General features: G+C 32.1%; 1 protein-coding gene across 1 annotated transcript in view; it reads right to left on the bottom strand.

Moving 5' to 3' along the window:
- The window catches only part of LOC127706124 (xanthine dehydrogenase-like), a 49,853-nt gene extending 31,560 nt beyond the window's left edge, over positions 1-18,293 (bottom strand). The window contains exons 1-19 of the mRNA XM_052210574.1: positions 18,182-18,293; positions 15,427-15,566; positions 14,591-14,760; positions 14,056-14,198; positions 12,048-12,127; positions 10,788-10,870; positions 10,319-10,514; positions 9,903-9,985; positions 9,532-9,678; positions 8,681-8,783; positions 7,623-7,765; positions 6,313-6,423; positions 5,866-5,932; positions 5,062-5,168; positions 4,355-4,513; positions 3,705-3,824; positions 3,076-3,171; positions 2,550-2,607; positions 1,327-1,476 (exon numbers count right to left, since the gene is read on the bottom strand). Coding sequence (XP_052066534.1) covers positions 1,327-1,476; positions 2,550-2,607; positions 3,076-3,171; positions 3,705-3,824; positions 4,355-4,513; positions 5,062-5,168; positions 5,866-5,932; positions 6,313-6,423; positions 7,623-7,765; positions 8,681-8,783; positions 9,532-9,678; positions 9,903-9,985; positions 10,319-10,514; positions 10,788-10,870; positions 12,048-12,127; positions 14,056-14,198; positions 14,591-14,760; positions 15,427-15,566; positions 18,182-18,243 — 2,218 coding nt within the window. The 5' untranslated portion in view covers positions 18,244-18,293. The remainder of the gene's footprint in view (positions 1-1,326; positions 1,477-2,549; positions 2,608-3,075; positions 3,172-3,704; positions 3,825-4,354; positions 4,514-5,061; positions 5,169-5,865; positions 5,933-6,312; positions 6,424-7,622; positions 7,766-8,680; positions 8,784-9,531; positions 9,679-9,902; positions 9,986-10,318; positions 10,515-10,787; positions 10,871-12,047; positions 12,128-14,055; positions 14,199-14,590; positions 14,761-15,426; positions 15,567-18,181) is intronic.
- Positions 18,294-20,576: the final 2,283 nt, after the last annotated feature.

Raw genomic sequence — 20,576 nt, 5'->3', positions numbered from 1 at the left:
CTAGATATAGAGCAGACACGATTTGTTACGGACGGATGGACGGATGGACGGACAGACGGACGGACGGACGGACGGACGGACGGACGTACGGACAGACGTACGGACAGACTGATCACTATAGGGCGGCCGCCATTTGGCGGGGCCCTAATTAAATTAGAAGAAGACATCATCATAGGAAGTTAATCTTTTTTCTTCATCATTTCCCTAGGGAAAAGCTTGATTCCCTATACATTCAAAGTTTTACTTTTACTTCCCACTATCCTATCCCCTTAAAATATCCTAATCAAAATTAGGAAATGGTCAATGTAAAGCATGTTTATGAAAAAAAATATTACAAAATTAAAAGAATTATGAACTTTAACACTAAAATGAGTGCATACTATGAAATGTCTCACTTTCTTAAGGAAGTTAATCTTTTTTCTTCATCACTTCCCTAGGGAAAAGCTTGATTCCCTATACCTTCAAAGTTTTACTTTTACTTCCCACTATCCTAATTCCCCTTAAAATATCCTGATCAAAATAAGGAAATGGTCAATGTAAAGCATGTTTATGAAAAAAAAATATTACAAAATTAAAAGAATTATGTACTTTAACCCTAAAATGAGTGCATATGATGAAATGTCTTACTTTCTTAAGGAAGTTAATTTTTTTTCTTTATCACTTCCCTAGGGAAAAGCTTGATTCCCTATACATTCAAAATTTTACTTTTACTTCCCACTATCCTAATTCCCCTTAAAATATCCTAATCAAAATTAGGAAATGGTCAATGTAAAGCATGTTTATGAAAAAAATATTACAAAATTAAAAGAATTATGTACTTTAACACTAAAATGAGTGCATACAATGAAATGTCTCACTTTCTTAACTGATCAAGATTGAATTTTATGTTGAACCCTTTCTGATAGACATCATGACCTTAAAATGATTTAATATACCAAATATGTGTATTTCCTATTATAAAAAAAGGCTTTTTATTTTAGCAGCTGCTGAAAATAAGGTCAAGGACAAGAGACAAATGTCAGAAGGAAACTTCAGATCATAATCTATCTGTATACAAGATATGAAATATCAAAGTCTTCTTCCTTCTGAAATAAAAAGCTTTATAAAAAGAGTTAAACCAGCACTGCCACCAATGGATTAACATCCCTATTTCACATATTCAGCAACATGCGTCCCAAGTGAGGCAAAATTAATAATAGTCTTTTTATTTCATAACAATAAATTTGGTTTTGTTGCCAGTTAATAAATGGTTTATCCCATCAAGGCACAACGAAAATTTCAGCTTCGTCTACCTGAACTTATTATCTATATTCATATAATACCTACTTTCAGCATCACCAACTTTAACTACATCTCCAGGTTTAGGGAAGAAGGATTGTTCACGTATACCATCCTCTATTGAGATAATTGGTGGCTTTTGGTCTGAGTAAGTCGCTAGTACTTGTTCTGTAGCTCTGTTTGCTATATCTTCATCATCTGCCATTAAAATTTTTGATTATTTTATGTACTATAACTTCAGAAATTATATGCAAGGTTTTAAAAGTGCGAATAATGCAGCTGGGTGAGTATCGCAATAATAAGAACTTGCATTCTGATGTCTGATACATATATATAAATAAGGAGATCTGGTATGAGTGCCAATGAGACAACTATCCATCCAAGTCACAATTTGTAAAAAGTAAACAATTATAGGTCAAAGTAAGGCCTTCAACACAGAGCCTTGGCTCACACCGAACAGCAAGCTATAAAGGGCCCCAAAATGACTAGTGTAAAACAATTCAAACAGGAAAACCAATGGTTTAATCTATATAAAAAACGAAAAACGAGAAACACTTATGTCGAACCACACCAACAAACGACAACCTGACTGAACAATAGCCTCCTATATACATATACATGTATGCAGATTTTTCTAAAATTGCAGTAATTAATCTTACATTTTTATCAATTCTTCAACAATCGCAATAATAAATGCACACAATAATTTCTGAATATACAGTACTAGTACAACTGCTTATTGAATGAAATGCATAAGTTTTTCATAACATCCAGTAGGCACCATGACGCATTTTTGTTACAGGACTTTTTCTGATATGATTATTATTTTCCCTTAAGATAAAGTGCAGGCCTTAAGGCCAACCCTAATTTCAAAATAAATGAAGAGTTAACATGGAAATAAAAGTTTGAATCTTTTTTTTGAATACTACATACAAAATTCTATATAAAATAGTTTGGTGGAGAAGAAAATACACTTAGTTTATATCAAAAGTTTATCATCTTAGTGAGAAAGACCTTTTTATATTGAGCTTTAGTTTTAATGTAACGAGGGATTGTTGCATTCATTGATATTACCAAACATCTTTCACTCATATTTTGTATAAAGTTTTGTAAAATACCTCACATCTTTCAATCTTTTCAAATATTTGTTTTCAGTTTATGAAACTGAAGCTTTATGCAACTGTGTTATCCTTTTATAGAAGCATTGAATCATTTACTTAATTTCTCTTTAAAAAAAACCCTTTACTGTAAACAATCATGGAAATACGAACCAGCAACTATTATTCCTAAAGCTTGCCCTGCATACATTACATCACCACTACAGAGCACCTGAAGGATAAATGCATATAAACATTCATTCTGGACCACTTGCAACACATAAAATCATATATTTACATTTAAACTGTTCTAATGCTGTTCTTATAGTTATTCATAAAGTATTTTTAATTTATTTCTTGTTTCTGTGAAACAGCTAACGCGAAATGCATGGAAATATCCAAATGCAAATAGTTTGTAGTAAACAACAATATTAGCATGCTGTGTAAAATTAAGGTTCGATGCATGAATTAAACCCCAGAAAAAAAGTTTATGCATTGAAATCACAAAATTTGCAAACAACAAAATTATCCATGTCTACAATAAATATGGATTCTACTACATGTATTACCTCCAATGAAATACAAATATTTGTTTTCTCAAAACAGTTAAAGTTTTAATATTTTTTAAAATATGACACTTGCCAAGCATTTTTTAATTGAAATATCCAGTCAACCCACAAATTTTTTTTAATTTTCTTACCTCTTCTACCATAAATGTTGGGCCAAGAGGTGGGGAGCAGTTGTTTGTTCCAGGTATATCTTTAGCTGTGATAAACTTCAAAACTCCAGGCATGCTCTAGAAAAAAATCCTTTTAACATGAGTTTGTAAACTAAGGCTGTGCATCTAAACAGGAATTTGGTTTTCTTATTTCAAAAAAAAAATGACAGGATGTTGAACTTTTGATAGTCTTTTTTTAAAACATTCAACCTTTTTTTTACCGCTTGTTAACTTTTCAAACTTGTCCTACATAATGTAATAAAATGTAAAAGTTGTGGGTGCATTAAAAATGAATAAGTCACACACAACCATTTTAAGTTGTTACTGTTTATCAAATATTATGTTTGCTTCACTATAGACCACTTTTGAATTCATGGAATTTCCTGTATATTTACTATGTCACAATGCTTATGTTATTATGTCACAGTAATTAAAAACTGATTGTTCAATGACGTCATTTATGCCAAATGACCTTGGGTCAACCAGTGTTACTCATTCATATAAAACAACGAGACTAGAGATTGGTGTATTCAAGCCTACCAGGAGTCATCATCTTTGTCTAGTTTTTTTATAATGTTTATAAACATACTTGATAATATCATCAAACATACCAGAGCTTTAGAAGGATCCATACTCTGTAACTTAGCATTACCAACAGTACTAGTTACAAATGCAGCATACAGAGGTTTATGTAGAGGTATGTCATTTATGTACTGGGCTTTACCTGTTGTCTGAAATACATAATACAAATAAATCACAATAATACAGATTTAAAAAAAATAAAACCTAAATCAGCAATTTCAAAACTCAATTGTTTTTTCTGTAAATTCATGAAGTGATATTCATATAAAGAATTTGAACAAAGCAACCATTTGAAGCCACTACTCAAATATCTTAGGTAAACTATATATATTATGTTTCCGTGATAAATAATACACACTTTTAACTATTATACATTCACTAAAAAGTTTCAATGAAAATGTATTATCTACTGTAGTCTTAGAGGGGTAAATTATTCTCCAAAGTACAACCTGATTCATGGCCTCTAACTTTATCAGAGGTTCAGTAAGGGGCCACTCCATTGGTTTGGTATCATATGACTGCTGTCCTGAGGTTAAAGGTCTCTGCAGGGGTAAGGCACATAACCTGATTCAAGGTCGCTAACTTCATCAGGGGTTCAGTAAGGGGCCACTTCATTGGTTTGATATCATATCACTGCTGTCCTGAGGTTAAAGGGCTCTGCAGGGGTATGGCACATTACCTGATTCATGGCCTCTAACTTCATCAGGGGTTCAGTAAGGGGCCACTCCATTGGTTTGGTATCATATGACTGCTGTCCTGAAGATAGGGGTCTCTGTAGGGGCATGGCACCACTTCTATATTTAGATCCAGCAGTATCTCCTAGCAACTCCAGAAAGTACTGAAATATATGAAACAAAATCAGTAACTATTTGAAGAGTAGAACTCAATAAGTATCTGACAATTTTGAGCATGCACCTGTTATGTGTTGAAACTGTTGTAAGGCAATGCGAACTGAATACCTTCCATTTTCTTTTATACAATTCTTATTATATCCGATCAAAAGTTATTTAGTAAATGGTCTCATAGGTTGAACCTGGAGGAAACTTTGTCTGTATTATTTCATAACGGTTAAACGAAAAATTTGCTTAAAAGGAATCATGCAAGTACTGTTAACAATATAACTTTCATGATCAATTTATTTTTTGCAACTTTTATAAATATAAAAATAACATAAACATATTTGTTCTCTAATATGTTGAACATGGATCTTTTGATTTATGAATATACCTCAACAAAGATGGAAGACAGCGAAAATAAATCACCAAGAAGTCAGCTAGACACGGTTGAATACAACCAAATTAATCCTCAAAAATAAGTTAATTCACTAAATACAAATTACTGTTACATAATCTAAATATAAATATAATGAAATTCTGAAGTACTAACTGTATACAGAAATCCCATAGCTACATTTTTCCTGTATCCTACACTGGGTTCCACAGAGTCAATGTCAGGGTCTGGAATTAGCTCTGATGCAAGAGTTGTCATTGCTCCTGTAGAATAAAAGGTCAATGAATACCTGATGTGGCTCCAACATGATCAAATCTTAACTGAGACCTTGCCAGTATGGTGGGACATAATTGTAGATTTTGAAAAACTTGTCTGTACCGATTGTGGTCGTTTTTTGCTTTTTAGTGATATTTTCTTCACAAGTGATTGTAAATCAAATCAGGACATGTTTGTTTTTCAATCTGTTACAGTCTAGTGAATTTTCAAAACCTACCAGTCAGTAAGGAAGAAAAAAACACATACTTATAAAACCACACCTATAATAAACTGAACATGCATACAGTTTATGCAAATTTTTAACAACAAAAATATTTGTATTCAAAAAATTTATCTACCAAGCTACACATCAGTATAAAAGTTTGTTTTTAACCCAATTAATATTTACAACATTCGTATGACAAATTTTCCCATAAGAAGTACGTATAAAGACTTATGAAACAGATTTTTTGAAATATTTGGGTTTTTTGTATTAGTCCTCACACCATAAAAGTTCTGCCGTGAGGTGGATGTAAAACAAAACAAACACAACAACTTTGGCCATATTTAATATCAAGGTTTCTGTCCTTAATTTTGGAAATATAATTTAAGGGGAGCTTATAAAAGGGGACTATTGTGTCCATAGGTTTTCTTAGTTGATTGCAAGATAAAAAAAGTTTAGCAACACAATAATGTGTAACGTACCTTGGATAACTTTCACATCACTAAGTTCCTTTCCTAGTAAATAATTCTCTGTTTGTACAGCATGAACCTGTTAAAAGTAGTAAATTGATGCTTTTTATATTTAACAGAAAAACTACCTAAAAATAAATAGAACCATATTTGTTTTGTCTAATATAAAAAATAAATAGCCTAAATATCTAAATAATCAATCAGAATAGATGGATATTCTACTCCATTTTACACATCAGCCTTAGACAAGGTCCTAGCTATATATAGGTCTCCTCTAACTCTTCAGATGACTTCAGAATCACTGTGCTCAAACACTGCTGTTGTTATTCTTTAATATATAATAATTGCAAAACATCAACATATCAGTGTGTGACTGAATTTGTCGACTACTATCATTGAAATTTATTAAATGTGAATAAATTTGACAACATAAACATAATTTAAAAGACTTCCACTTACAAAATCTTTAGAAATTCCAGAGAAAACAATACATGGTTTTTCTTTCACAACAAACTTGTTACTCTTGTCAATTTTCATTCTTATTCCAGCATTTACAAATGAATGTGAATTCTGAAACATAAAAAAAGTATTAATAAAGTAAACATGAAAATTCTTTTTTGAGGAAAATGTCAACATTATTATCAAAATTAAACAAATAGTCTAAAATGACAAAAACTTTCATTTTCAAACTATTGATTACAGAGAAAAGAAGATAAACTCCATCTCTCTACAACAGTTTAACATTTCACAGCGGTATAACATGTAACTTTAATTGTTCTTCCCTTAGTTTATTTATTTTGTATTTACATTGTATCATAGATCAAATTTATTTGTTCAGTGTATGTTCACTGGTGTTAATATGTCTTATGATTGAGTTGAGCCATTTCAATTGATATTTTATAGTGTGTTTTTCTATGTTGTGATGTTGCACTATTGTTTCAGATAAGGGTGAAGGTGTGGTACCATTAAAACGTTTAAACCCGCTGCAATTGTTTGCACCTGTCCTAAGTCAGGAATCTGATGTTCAGTAGTTGTCGTTTGTTGATGTGGTTCATAAGTGTTTCTCGTTTCTCGTTTTTTATATAGATTAGGCCGTTGGTTTTCCCGTTTGAATGGTTTTACACTAGTAATTTTTGGGGCCCTTTATAGCTTGCTGTTCGGTGTAAGCCAAGGCTCTGTGTTGAAGACCGTACTTTGACCTATAATGGTTTACTTTTATAAATTTTGACTTGGATGGAGAGTTGTCTCATTGGCACTCATACCACATCTTCTTATATCTAATTATAGGCTTATCTTACCTTGTTGTAAATCATTTTGGATGAAAAAATAATATTAAAAGTAATTTAGGTCTGAGCTTTAGATATTTTTCAAAAGGTCTAGGAAGTAGAAGATTGACTTTCATGTGGAAGGCAGGATATATCAATAGTGTGACCTGTAACAGAACCAACTAACTAAGCCTACCTATTGCTTGAACAAGTGAATTTTGGATTCTTTTAAAATGTTGTAATTACTGTAAGGACCACTGATATTTATTCAAATGTCATCAGTTTCTGAATGCTGAATATAAATAGACCAGTTTAAATTCTGAAGACCTTTGTGAAATACTTGTCACTCAGCTCTCCTCTCTGTTCCACTTTTTACATCCTTATAATGTATTCATTACTCACCTCTGCTCTCTGTGCCACTTTGTACATCCTTATAATGTATTCATTACTGACCTCTGCTCTCTGTGCCACTTTGTACATCCTTATAATGTATTCATTACTCACCTCTGCTCTCTGTGCCACTTTGTACATCCTTATAAAATAGTCATCACTCATTGATGGTAACAACATGGCTACTATAACTTTGTTGGTCATATCTGTCTTCAGAAACTGGCCTATAGGTACTTGGTTTGATCCTGTTTTGTCAGCTGTAATTAAATGTTAATGGCATTGTACAAGTAATTTTCAAATTTAAAAGCCATGAAAATTGAATGAAAAATTAAGGTATCATATACAGTTACGTTATCATGAATGATTTACAGATGGTAATATAGCTAAGAGTATGTACTACTGTGGAATCATTTATTTATTTGGGTACCAATTTTCGTGGATTGAGAAAAAATTGGATTTTTGTGGATATTTGATTTTATGGTTTTGACAAAGTCTGTGTACAAGCCTTTAGAAAATATGTATTTTGTTAAACATTTAAATATGTGGTTCACGTATACCCATGAAATCCATGAAAATTGGTATCTCACAAATAATAATAAATCCACAGTATCATGCATAAGTTTGACTTTATACACCAATAAACTTAATAGATATATTTTTGATGTTTAAGAAAGGATAAGAATTTAAGCCATGACATTAGTTTCTGTGTTTTACCATAATCCTGTTCTTTTGGTAATTGTACCTGCCATTAACTGACAAAAAATTTCACTTAATTAGGTTAGATTCAAATCAACTCTGATAAATCAGATGAATGTGAGTGAAAGTACAGAAGATGCCAAAGTCTGGAAATCAAGAAAATTCAATATTTTGTAAAGGAAAATAAAGCGCCAGAAATCCATCAAATTACAGAACATTTCATGCATGGATAAAATATCTTCTACCTGTTGATCAACTTGTTCTATTCATAATAACAGTAACTAGTGAACTTGTTGGTTAATATGTGGAGCCTTATGGGCATGTAAAATAACCTAGCAACCTTTTAAAAAGACTGAGCACATAATTTCTATTAAGATTTTTAACTTTTTATTTTTAATGGAAAGATATTCTTTTGATTAATTTAACTGTCATACAGATATTCAATAAAATTCAATGCAAATGAACCTTTTACTCACCAATCATAAGTCCTACATTAGCAGCCTCTAGAGAAACATAGATATCAGACTGGAATTCTGGATGAAGATGCTTTAACATTAGATTACCTGCCCAGCATCCAAGCTGTCAAATATAATTGAAAATGTAAAACATTCTATCAACATAACTATCTTGGCTTATCTCAAACTAGTGCTAGGGGCTTTCTTAAACTTGCAGTGAGATGAGAGTTTTTTGCTCAGTGTTGAAGTCCTCACTGTGACTTTGAGATGAAGAACAGCAATAAAAGCACTCTTCCTTTGCTTTTTGTGTTTTTTGCTGTGCACATACTGATTTTGTGTCATGAATGGATACCCTATATCATTTCTTTTCTATTATAGTACTGTAATTTCTACACGGACAATTTGTTACTTAATTAATAACAGGGTTTTTTCCATGTTGGCCCTGGTATCATTTTTTGAACTGGACCAATACAGATCACCATGCGACATTGCATAGTAGTCTGATATCAACCCTTGTATCAGCCCTTGGTTCTTATTAATGCTGTTCTGTATATGCATATGCAGCATAATCAGGTAATCACAATAAAATAGGTGATAATATATTATAATGATGATCTTTCTCAAGGAACAAATTCTGAATATTGTTTCATTTTCAAAACTTCAATCCTTATTCTTATAATCAAGATTTCAACTTTAACATATATAATTAACCATGAGCCATAGCAACTGAGTTTAATGTTTATATGGGAAAGCCATTAAAAGAATATCTAATGTTTCTAATGTCTTGGAAATAAACAGAACAAGCTCAAAATCAGGAACATCTCTTATTAAACATATAATAGTTAATGCATTTACAAATTTGAAGTACTTACACTGCGTACAGATGTAGTAGCAACTCTTTGTAGCATATTCCTAATCTGTGTAAAGTATCCAAATGAAGTCTCCAACTTGGTTCTTGTAAATATATCAATCAGCTGAGTGATGGACAGACCAGCTCCTAGGACAACTGTTGGGTCAAACTGTAATATAATTTAGTTGAGTGTGAATTAATAAGGAATTAAGTGCTATTATAGCAAAAAGGTTCTGATGCCAGATTACTTCAATGCATATAAAACCTTATCAAAGAAAATCCATTTTACTTAAGCAAGTTCAGTGCATTTATGTTAACATTACAAAATCTTTCAATAATTATTAGGAGACCAATGTATATACAAGTATCTTTAATAATGAATATCAAACTTACATCAATACCATATAATTCCTTAATTCCTCTAAGATCCATTAGTATGTCAAAGTTTGCAAGATCAAGATCACTCTTATATACACCTATAATATATGAATGTACAGCATTAGTCCCTCTAGAAACTATAGCTTTCAGTGACATGGCACTGAAATTATCTAATAAGAAAGTTTGACAGAGCTTAAAAATAATCATCCATACTAAATTTCTTACTTATGCTTAGAAGATTGCAGGCATGTCTTGGTTATCCAACATAGGTCTCTATTTGAATTTTTCAAATCTGGGTACTACAGTGAAAATACTACCCAATACATGCATTTTAGTGGTGTTTAAGAGATTTGTACATATGGAACTAGCATATGTTTTAATTATTATATCCTACTTATTTTAACAAAATAATTCTGTTCAAACATATATACCTGATCCAGTATTGCCAAATACAAATCTAACTTTCTTTCCTGGATTGTCTGAAATGATCTTCAATAGTTGATCCAAGGTCATTGGTCTGTACCAAACAGTATCAACACCAATCACCTGTAGTTGTTGTCCCATCTCAGGGTGACATTTACCATGGCAACGCTGTCCTGTTTTATGACAAAACATTTTCCCTAATTCCTACAATAAAATAATTTTATAACTATATAATTCTAGTTTTGTGACCAGAATGAATTACATTAAAATTCTATTCATTGAGACAATCTGGTTTTTAAGTTTCCATTTATTTTTATTTTCTTTAAATCAGGTAGTCTCTATACCGGTATGTACAATTTAAAAAAAATGTCAAAATGTCAAAGAAAACATAATTTTGTGACAGTATCATGCTATAAAAATGCTGTTTTTCATGTTTTTATACATTACAGGCACAACATAATTAATATAATAAACTACCTCAATATCTGTTGCTGTGGTTTTATTTTTTTGTGATGAGTCTACAGCAAATGACTTCATTGCATCTAATATTGGTCTGTATCCTTTAAATATTTAATATTCATTCTTAATGAGAAAAAAACATCAGATAATATGCGAACTTTTTACACTATCTAAAATCGATGTATTTCAAATTTCATATGATATATATTTATCAAGTGATGAAATTGCAGTCAATTGTTTCTATTCTTAAAATACTAGTTTCAGCAGGAAACATTTTGTTTATATAAAATCAGTCATATAATCCTACAGACTGTCCCTGTAGTGAGTGATAGCAAAGCTAGTACAAACACAAGTTAGCACTTACATAAAATGTGAAAGAAAAAAATTCTGAACATTCAGTATGATGCATTAAAAAGGTAACATTCACAAAGAGAATTAACCATGATTAGTGATGGACAGGCCAGCTCTTTAAGGACAACTGTTGGGTCAAACTATAATAGAATTTGGTTGAGTATGAATTTAAAAGGGAGATCACACTGAACAAATTTCTATTCTAGTTTGATCCAACAGTTGTCCTAGGAGTTGGCCTGTCCATCACCAATCATGGTTAATTCTTATTTAATCACAATGCTCAGAGTCTATTAGTTTTTGTTTACCACAAAGGGGAGATAATTAATAAAAAAATTGGGTTTTTTTTTTTGTCACTAAAATTCACAATCAAAAGAAATAAACAGCTGCCCCAGTAGCACTTGATATGACTGTTTTCTGATTTAAATTTAGTACTTTTTGTTCAAGAATGAATTGCAATATAAAATAAACATTTGAGTAATTTACCTTAATTGTAACTACCCCATTAAAATTGAAATACAGGACAGCATAGATACTACACCTATAGAGGTCTTTTATAACTGTATATGAGGGTTAGTTGCAAACTAAAATTTCCTAATCTAAACTGGCTTTCTATTTTTAGTTGTTGTTGAGTTGTTGTCTCATTAATAAATTCCCCAAATCTCCTATAAGGTCAAGTTACAGTAAATGGGCTATGTCATAAATTTGGGTAAAATTTGGGATTCAGCTTTAAAACTATAACTAAATTGAAAAAATGATGCACTTTTATTTTCTGAAATATGGTTTTTTTTTCAATCTTGACATGCATGAGATTAAAGGGATGCCTTGTTTGGGGATTCCAGATTATAGTTTCCATACCTACCTGGGCATGTACATATTACATCATCTAATGTATATTAATACCTTATATTGACTACCTACATGACCTACCTGTACATCTACATATGACATCATCAAATGCATCTTCTACCTCCTTCATTGATACTGATCCTTTGTTGAAATCTAGTAAACTAAAAACGAAACACTTAATATATTTGAGTACTCAAAGTTGGAAACATAGCATGAAATTTAAACTAGAGGATCTAAAGAGCCTGTGTCGCTCACCTTGGTCTATGTGCATATTCAACAAAGGACACTCTCCAACATTGTAGACTAGAATAGAATTCATGACAAATATCTCTGTTTTGTTGATCTTGTATTGCTGATCATTTATTCTGTTTAGTTTCTCTCTATCTTCTTTAGTTTTTGCTCAAAACACAAAAGAGGGTTAAAAAAAACTCTTTTTAGGGCAATCACTCCTATAAAGAGTGACAGGCTACTAACTATATCGGCAAAACTTGACTTGTTAGTAGATCTTGCCTTGCTGATCATTTTTGTGATTTAAAGTGTCTATTTATCTATTATAATTTTTATCATATAAGGCAAAACGCAAAAAAAATGGTAAAAATCGTCATTAAAGGGCAATAACTCCAATAAAGAGTCGTTGGACGATTTCCGCCATATTGTCTTAATAGTAGATCTTGTCTTCCTGATCATTTTTGCTTATTTCAGTTTCTATCTATTATAATTTTTAAGATATCTATCTATTATAATTTTTAAGATATAAGGCTAAAACGCAAAAAATTGGTAAAAATCGCCATCAAAGGGCAATAACTCTAATAAGGAGTCGACTGACGATTTCAACCATGCCATACTTATTTGTAGAACTTGTCTTGCTGATCATTTTTGACATGTAAAGTTTCTCTCTATCTATTATAGTTTTCAAGATAATACTAAGGCAAAAATGAAAAAAAATGGTAAAATTTTTTATTTAAGGTCAACAACTCCTATAAGAAGTCGTGTGACAGTTATGACATTTTTGGACAATTGGTAGAGCTCAACATTTTGAACATTTTTGCTCCATTCAGATTTTCTCTATTTATAACAGTTTTCAAAATAATAGACAAAACTTGCATTTTACCACTATGTTCTATTTTTAGCCATGTTGGCCATCTTGGTTGGCAGACCGGGTCGTCGGACATATTTTTTAAACTAGATACCCCAATGATGATTGTGGCCAAGTTTGGTTAAATTTGGCCTAGTAGTTTCAGAGGAGAAGATTTTTAGTAAAAGTTAACGGAAGACGACTACGACGCTGGACGCCAAGTGATGAGAAAAACTCACTTGGCCCTATGGGCCAGGTGAGCTAAAAAGGGAAGATGAGAATTTCATGTGGTTTATACAAGAAGTTTATTTCAGAAGAGATACAAGACTGGTTTGATTGTAATCTTCTAAAAATGGGCTCAGTATGTGCATTCAGTTGACAGTTTTCATTGCATACATTGTGAGAATACTGATGGTTAAAGATGTTGGTTTGTTTGTTTCTATTTATTTAGGTTGTGAAATAAATTATTTATCAAGAGGTTATATTGTTCTTCATCAATATATCTGCATGCTTACTACTCTAATAAAATATACTAGTATAAAAATAAAAATATCAGTAATGCATTTGTTCACATTATAATAATATGTATGTTGTTCCTGAAAACTGTTTTGCAAATTTATGCCGGAAGTTTAGACATTTCAACACTATATTTATCTTAATAGCTTGGTCTATTTAAGCACCACATAAACTTTTATCATGTGGATGATTTTTAGACACGTCCTGACTTTGGCCCCATTTGAAAAACAGTAAGTAGGTCAGTTGTTTTGACATTTGACAGCTCCAGTTGGAACTAATACATAGAAAGGGTAGTGACTAACCATTGTTTACAAACATTGAAACAAAATAAACATACTTTACTTCTTGCCACAGAAAATATGAAAAACATCAAGGTGATCGATTTATTAATAGTCAGGATATATTTGTTTTTTTATTTATGATGTTCGGTCAGTGTCTAGTTGACATTATGTATTCATAAAATATTAATATAAATCAAAGTAACTTTCAAGAGCTTACGCATGCATATTCATGACCTGAGCAGGACTACAATATCCACATTGAGAACCGTTATATTTTGCCAGTCGTTTTGGTATGACATCATTTATACCTTCTATGGTAGTAATTTCCAACCCATCACACATAAATAATGGACACAGGCACTGGAAATGAAAGGAATATGTAAATGCATGGATCACATCTCATTTTTTTAAACAATATTCCATATTTGCCATTCATTTACACGTACAATGTACATCACAATAGAGATACAAAAATTGAAAGATAATTGTAACAGAAATAAATTTTATGAAATTGGGAGGTTCATCACACCTTAAACTTGGTTATCCATTATCTTTGTAAAAATAAACCTTATCAAGTCTGATATTTTAATAAACCTTGAAGTTTGGGTACAATTGTGATTAACTGTCCTTATGGTTCTTAGAGGATTTTTTTCTTACATAATCCAAACATTGATCGAGTCCATTGCAAACCTTTATTAAAGCTTAGTTAGATTTTTTGGTTGCTATTTCATTGTGGTTTTTGTAACACTTACAGAATTAATTGGATAACTTTTCATGCTATCTGATATAGGTTCATATAACTTGGCCTCCACCATACAAATACCACATCCTCCTTCATGGCACATGACTTTTGTACCAACAGAAATCCTCTCTTTTCTTAGATATGTGTTCAGTGAAGTCCATGGTGGATATTCATTTCCAACTGTGAATAAATGTATATTAGAATCAAAGTACTGTCATACTGCTTCCTTTGATATAAGTGCATAATTTAAATATTCACAAAAAAATTATACTTTTCTTTAAAAAAATAAGTACAAATTAGTCCCATGTTCAAAAAGTTTTGCATAAAACCTTTATTTAATTTTTTTTAAATTAGCCTATGACTGTAATTTTTAAATTTATTTTTTTTGGGGGGGGGGGGGGGGGAAATCACAAATAAATCACAATATCAAGAAAATTTCCTGTGACCAACCATATGATAAACTTTCATATGAAAATAACAAAAGTTTATTAAGTTGACCTAGAACAGTTCTGCATGTGTTACACATGATGGGGGCAGATCCAGCCATTTTTAAAAGGGGGGTTCCAACCCAGGATAAAGGGGGTTCCAACCATATGTCCCCCTTCAAAAGCATTGATTGTCAAAAAAAGGGGGGGTTCCAACCCCCAGAACCCCCCCCCCCCCCCCCCCCCCCCCCCCCCCTGGATCCGCCACTGCCTGAGGTATCCAGGAAACATCTAAGGCATAAAGTCTGACACACAATGATTTACAAAATGTATCAATATTCACACTGAAGTGCCAAATGTGAAAGGATTTGTTTAGGTTGACAAATTCTTTATATTAAATACACTTCTTAATCAAAGGTACCTGTATATTTCTGTCCATTGATAGTTACTGTGATTTTAGAGTTGACATCAGATTTCACACTGAATTTGATAAAATGTCCACAACATTCACAGTTGGCAGCAAACACTCCATTCTGAACTTTGTCCTTTCTGAACAAATGTCTGAAATTACGAGAAAAAAAAGGTGACAGTAATAAAATTTAATGAAGGGTAGAAAATAGTTTTCCAGAAATTGGTTTTAACTGCACAATATGATATTAATTTTTTTCTGTCAATCCCATATCCCTGTATTTGTATCAGGAAATACTGTAAATTCAGAAATTATTGCGTGCATTTATTATTGCGATTTTTAAATGATAAACAAAATTGCAAGATTTATTATTGCGATTTCAGGAGAAGCCTCATGCAGATATATGTATCAGATATCATATGAGAGTTCTTATTATTGTGATACATGTATCTTCCCAGTTGCCTAATTAGCATTAATAAAAACCTCACAATAATTTCTGTATGTATAAGTAGCTGAAAATGTACACACATTTTAATCTTTTTTTTTAAAGCTGTTTCATAAATTCTACATTTATAAAGTCCTAAATAAGTATGAAATATTTGCCACTTGGCAAAAAGCAAGTTACATTAATCCATCTTTCCTTTGGATTCAATTTAATTTCCAAAGATTCAAACACAGGCAAAAATTCCAATTAAACTTCAAACATTTGTCCACAACTTAGTCTTTTCAGCCTTTTAGTTAGAGAACTGCCTCAAGATGACACTCTGGTCTTGTGGTAGTGAATGTGCTTGCCTTGAGTGTCAAGAGGTCCTGGATAAGATAATTCTGAATGACTCAAAACATGCACAGACTTGAAAACTAGTATTTGCTGTTTCTGTATTTAGCATTTAGGAGTAAGAGCATAAACTTGTCAGCTAATTAGAGACAGAAAATATGTTTGAGTAGGTCTGCTGAATATTATTGTAAACTAGCTAGCACAATAAAAATCCAGATCAAGGTGTTGGTCTTTTACAAAGTAGGCTTTATTTGTATTCATAATAAATGTTCTTGTCCTGAATTTGCATGAACATTAAGAGATTTTTTTTATTCAAGATGTTTTAATTTGAAGTTATTATTGTATAGCTGTGAGCTGTATTTTAGTATTAAATGGTAACCTAATTGGGGTCAGCTTGGACATATGCAACATTTGAAGCTTAATTACAATGAATAAATTGATGGATTACAAGTACATGGGATGAATATATATAGATATTAAGAAGTATTATCATTGGCCAGAGGTGGATTTAGAGGGGGGTGGGGGGTGGCTTTTTGATCTACATATATGCATAATACTTTTACAAGTTCTATCCCAGAACAATCAGAGAGTGGAACACCTTGCCCAACTCTACTGTCTCTGCATTGAGTCCTGAATCCTTCAAGGCTCAGCTCCGTCATTTAAGATTTAAATGCCATGTTTTTAATTGCACCTGTATATATATATATTAAATTGCACCCATTCTCTTTTTGTTTATTAAATTTCAAAAATAGTTCATGCGCTCACTCCAAATAGTCAACCAGTTGACGGTGGCCGCTTACCGGAAGAAGAAGTCCACCTCCTACCATTACCTTGTTGGGAATCCGGTTCCGTTCGCGCCCAATCACGTTCGCCCCCCATGCACGTTCGCCCCCATGAAGGTTCGCCCCCCTTTCACTTTCGCACCCTACACGTTCGCACCCAAAGTCCGTTCGCACCCTACACATTCGCGCCCATTTTTTATTGGTTTTGTTTTTAATAATTTGTAAACGAGTTTTGGTAAGTGTATTGCTATAAATATATATTTTTTCATTGTTTCTAAATAAAGTGAGATTCTGACAAGGTTTTTTTTTGTGTCATGGTAAATATATTGCTATAAACATTTTTTTTCATTGTTTTTAAATAAAGTGAGATTCTGACGACTAGTATTTTATTTTTGTGTTGAATAATTTTTAATCATGTTTGGATAGTGTATTGCTATAAATAGTTTTTTTCATTGTTTATGAATAAAGTGAGATTCTGACACACATGCGATCAAAGGAGCCAAGCAGTTAAAAACAATTATCTTTCATGTTTTTTATTTAAAATCTTCAAAGTTTTACTCATACCAAGCTAAATACATGCAGTATTTACATCAACGCAAGTTAAAACAACCATGACAACAATCATGATTTTCAAACACTCAACAATAACACCAAATTAGGCTGTGAATAAATACCAATTAGCAGTAATTATACATAATTAACATTTAATAATTAATCATCAAATCAATTTAAAACTATATTTCATTTAAAAATTCCCGAATTATTTATGAAAATAAAAATATTTTGATATAAACATCTACAAAACATCTAAAATTTATCAGGTTTTTGAATAAAAAAAAAAAGGGTGCGAACGTGTAGGGTGCGAACGGACCTAGGGGGGCGAACGTGTAGGGTGCGAACGTGTATTGGGCGCGAACGGACCCGATACCCCTTGTTGGTCCATCGACCCTACCCCTATTCTTCCCCCTTTTAAAATTCTGGATCCGCATCTGTTGGCCCTCATTTCTTTGCAATATATTAGGAAACAGACAACTATGGAGGAAACATTTATTTAACAGATAAAGCAGTTTAACATCTGCTTCGTTCGACAGATATAATTTCCTTGTAAGATAAGATATTGTTATTAACCATATTGCAGTTTCGTGCCTTTTTACACTTAGCTGTTAAAAACTCGTTTAACCATTGCGGTTCTTTTATGTTATCTCTTTACCTGGAATTGCAGACAGGACATACAATACAATTATCCAGCTTGGATGATTGTTTTTTATCCATCCTTCTTGTTCAAAGCACGAGCTTTGCAAATAAAGGTATGGCACATATTATGACCTTTCATCAGCTGACAGATAATATTTTTTTTAATATGGTATACAAATCCTGTCATCATTCGACCGTTACTTCGGTCCATAATGATCTTTTTTTTACTATGTCGTATGAATGTCAATTTCGTGTGGGATTAAAACATTATTTATTTATTGCTTCTATTTGTTGTGAACTTGTCTAAATATGTTATTTAATGTGTATATGAGGAGATGATGCACAGGCACTTGTCTCTGAAAATAAAATCCTATATACCTTTAATAATTAATGTTATATTAAGGTATATGGGAAATTTTTTTTCAGAGACAAGTGCCGTTGAAAATTTCACTGCACTCGATTTCATCTTACCGGTTACAAGTCACATTGCCAAAATCAACATTCTTTTGAATAACATAAACGATACCATTTTTTCTGCACCAGATGCGCATTTCGACATTCAAGAGTTGTGTCCACAACCACCATAATAAAATAAATTATCCATGTAAATAGAGACCGCATAATACATTTTATAAAGCTCAAAGTTCTTTATTTTCCATATGTAAGTGTTCCTAAGAGACATATGTTGACAACAGTACACAATACATTCACATTCATATCACATTAAACATATAAAATTATGGACATTATTTCAGTAAAATTCACATATAGTGGGTGAGATAACCTTATAATTCATATCATATATATAACCATATAAAATAGCACAACATGAAAGGGCCATTAGCTGTCAAATTCATGTTCACCGATTTGACTCGGTCTCAAATTTAATTTATACCTTGTATACGACATACTAAAACCTGGGACTATTATACTAACGTCATGTCCGTGCTAAAACGTACACCCAAATTACAAAAAAAGCCCACCACCAGGACTAATATAGTAATTATCCCAGCCCAAACGAAACAATCAATAATACATGGACTCGTTATAATGTATCATCAATCCGTGCCCGGTGTATTTTAGGCAAGACTCCATCTAATTAACCATGTTAACCATCGAGATAACCAGATGACGCTCCTAAGAATGCCGATGGTCTATGATCCGATATAAACAAATAAACATAAAATATAAATACACGAACAGGCACGTGCAATCGTATAATGCCGATTTTTCTGGGTCTGTTTGATTCCATGTCAATGAAAAAAAAAATATATTCTAAGTAAATCATTGTTTTAACCTGTATAAGAATACTTTTTTTCCATGGTCTTATCAGTCAACGAGATTGTTCTTACCGGTTGCACCCTTGTTTCACTGTTCGATGTGGACATTCTTTTCTTTTTATAACCGAACATGCTTAGTACATGCGTAATTAACCCATCTCAAGCTAATGGTCAAATTGAAGGTCTCATGAAAACGGATATAAATGAAGCGAATTGTTGACTTGCAAGCCAATACCGGTAAAACATTACCAGTATTTTTAAGCTTATTTCGACAAAATTGAATCAAATTGGCTTCTTATAGCGAAATATTATTTCAAATTTTTTATGGAAAAATAATAAAGCTCAGTATTGGCTATTCAAACCCCAACAAAAATAAATAGTCTCGATGCGTTAAAGTCGACAGCATATAAGGGATCATATATGAAGAGTTTATTTAAATAAATTAGTAAAAGAACAATCTTATATCTAAAACTTGTGTCCCCCTTTTTATAATACGCCACATCGATGTCATATATTGCAAATTCTTGACCTTCAACCGATTTGAAAGCTCGATAAGTATTGATTTTGATTTACAAACAATAATCGATCTTTCTCAGAGATGACGATGACTTTGTCGTAAGGGGTTTCTATTGTCAACATCAGTTAATCACTGAATTATTCTGGAAAATGGAAACACGTCCAATCTCAACCTCAGAAAGAGTGCCCAAATTTCTCGGCTCCGAGCAGTGTTGCTCTTTTATCAGACATCATAACATGAAACAGATTACACATTTATCAGTGTATCGATGACTTATTATATTTGGAGGAAACAAATAACCAAGTTGAACCCAACGGAAGTTTTAAAAAAAGAGGTACATCACTTAACATTTCTTGTGGTAATATAGAATAACAAATTGATTTAGGACAAGAAGACAGCACATATAAAAAAAAATCATGTATGATGGAAAAAATCGACAGGATGAAACTGAAACTGGATTTGGGACAGCACTGCAACAAAATAGACCAGATGTCGACGATCATTCAAAAAGATGCCAGAATATATAACTGGACCAGACACTACACACAAAAAAGGTACACAAAAACAAAGATCATCTGACTCCAATACTCGTACGAAAGTTGACCAGATTCAAA

Source organism: Mytilus californianus, unplaced genomic scaffold (genome assembly GCF_021869535.1).
Source record: "Mytilus californianus isolate M0D057914Y unplaced genomic scaffold, xbMytCali1.0.p SCAF_6, whole genome shotgun sequence".
Lineage (NCBI taxonomy): Eukaryota > Metazoa > Mollusca > Bivalvia > Mytilida > Mytilidae > Mytilus > Mytilus californianus.
Note: the sequence above shows the minus strand (reverse complement) of the source record. Positions and strands in the feature narration are given on the sequence as shown.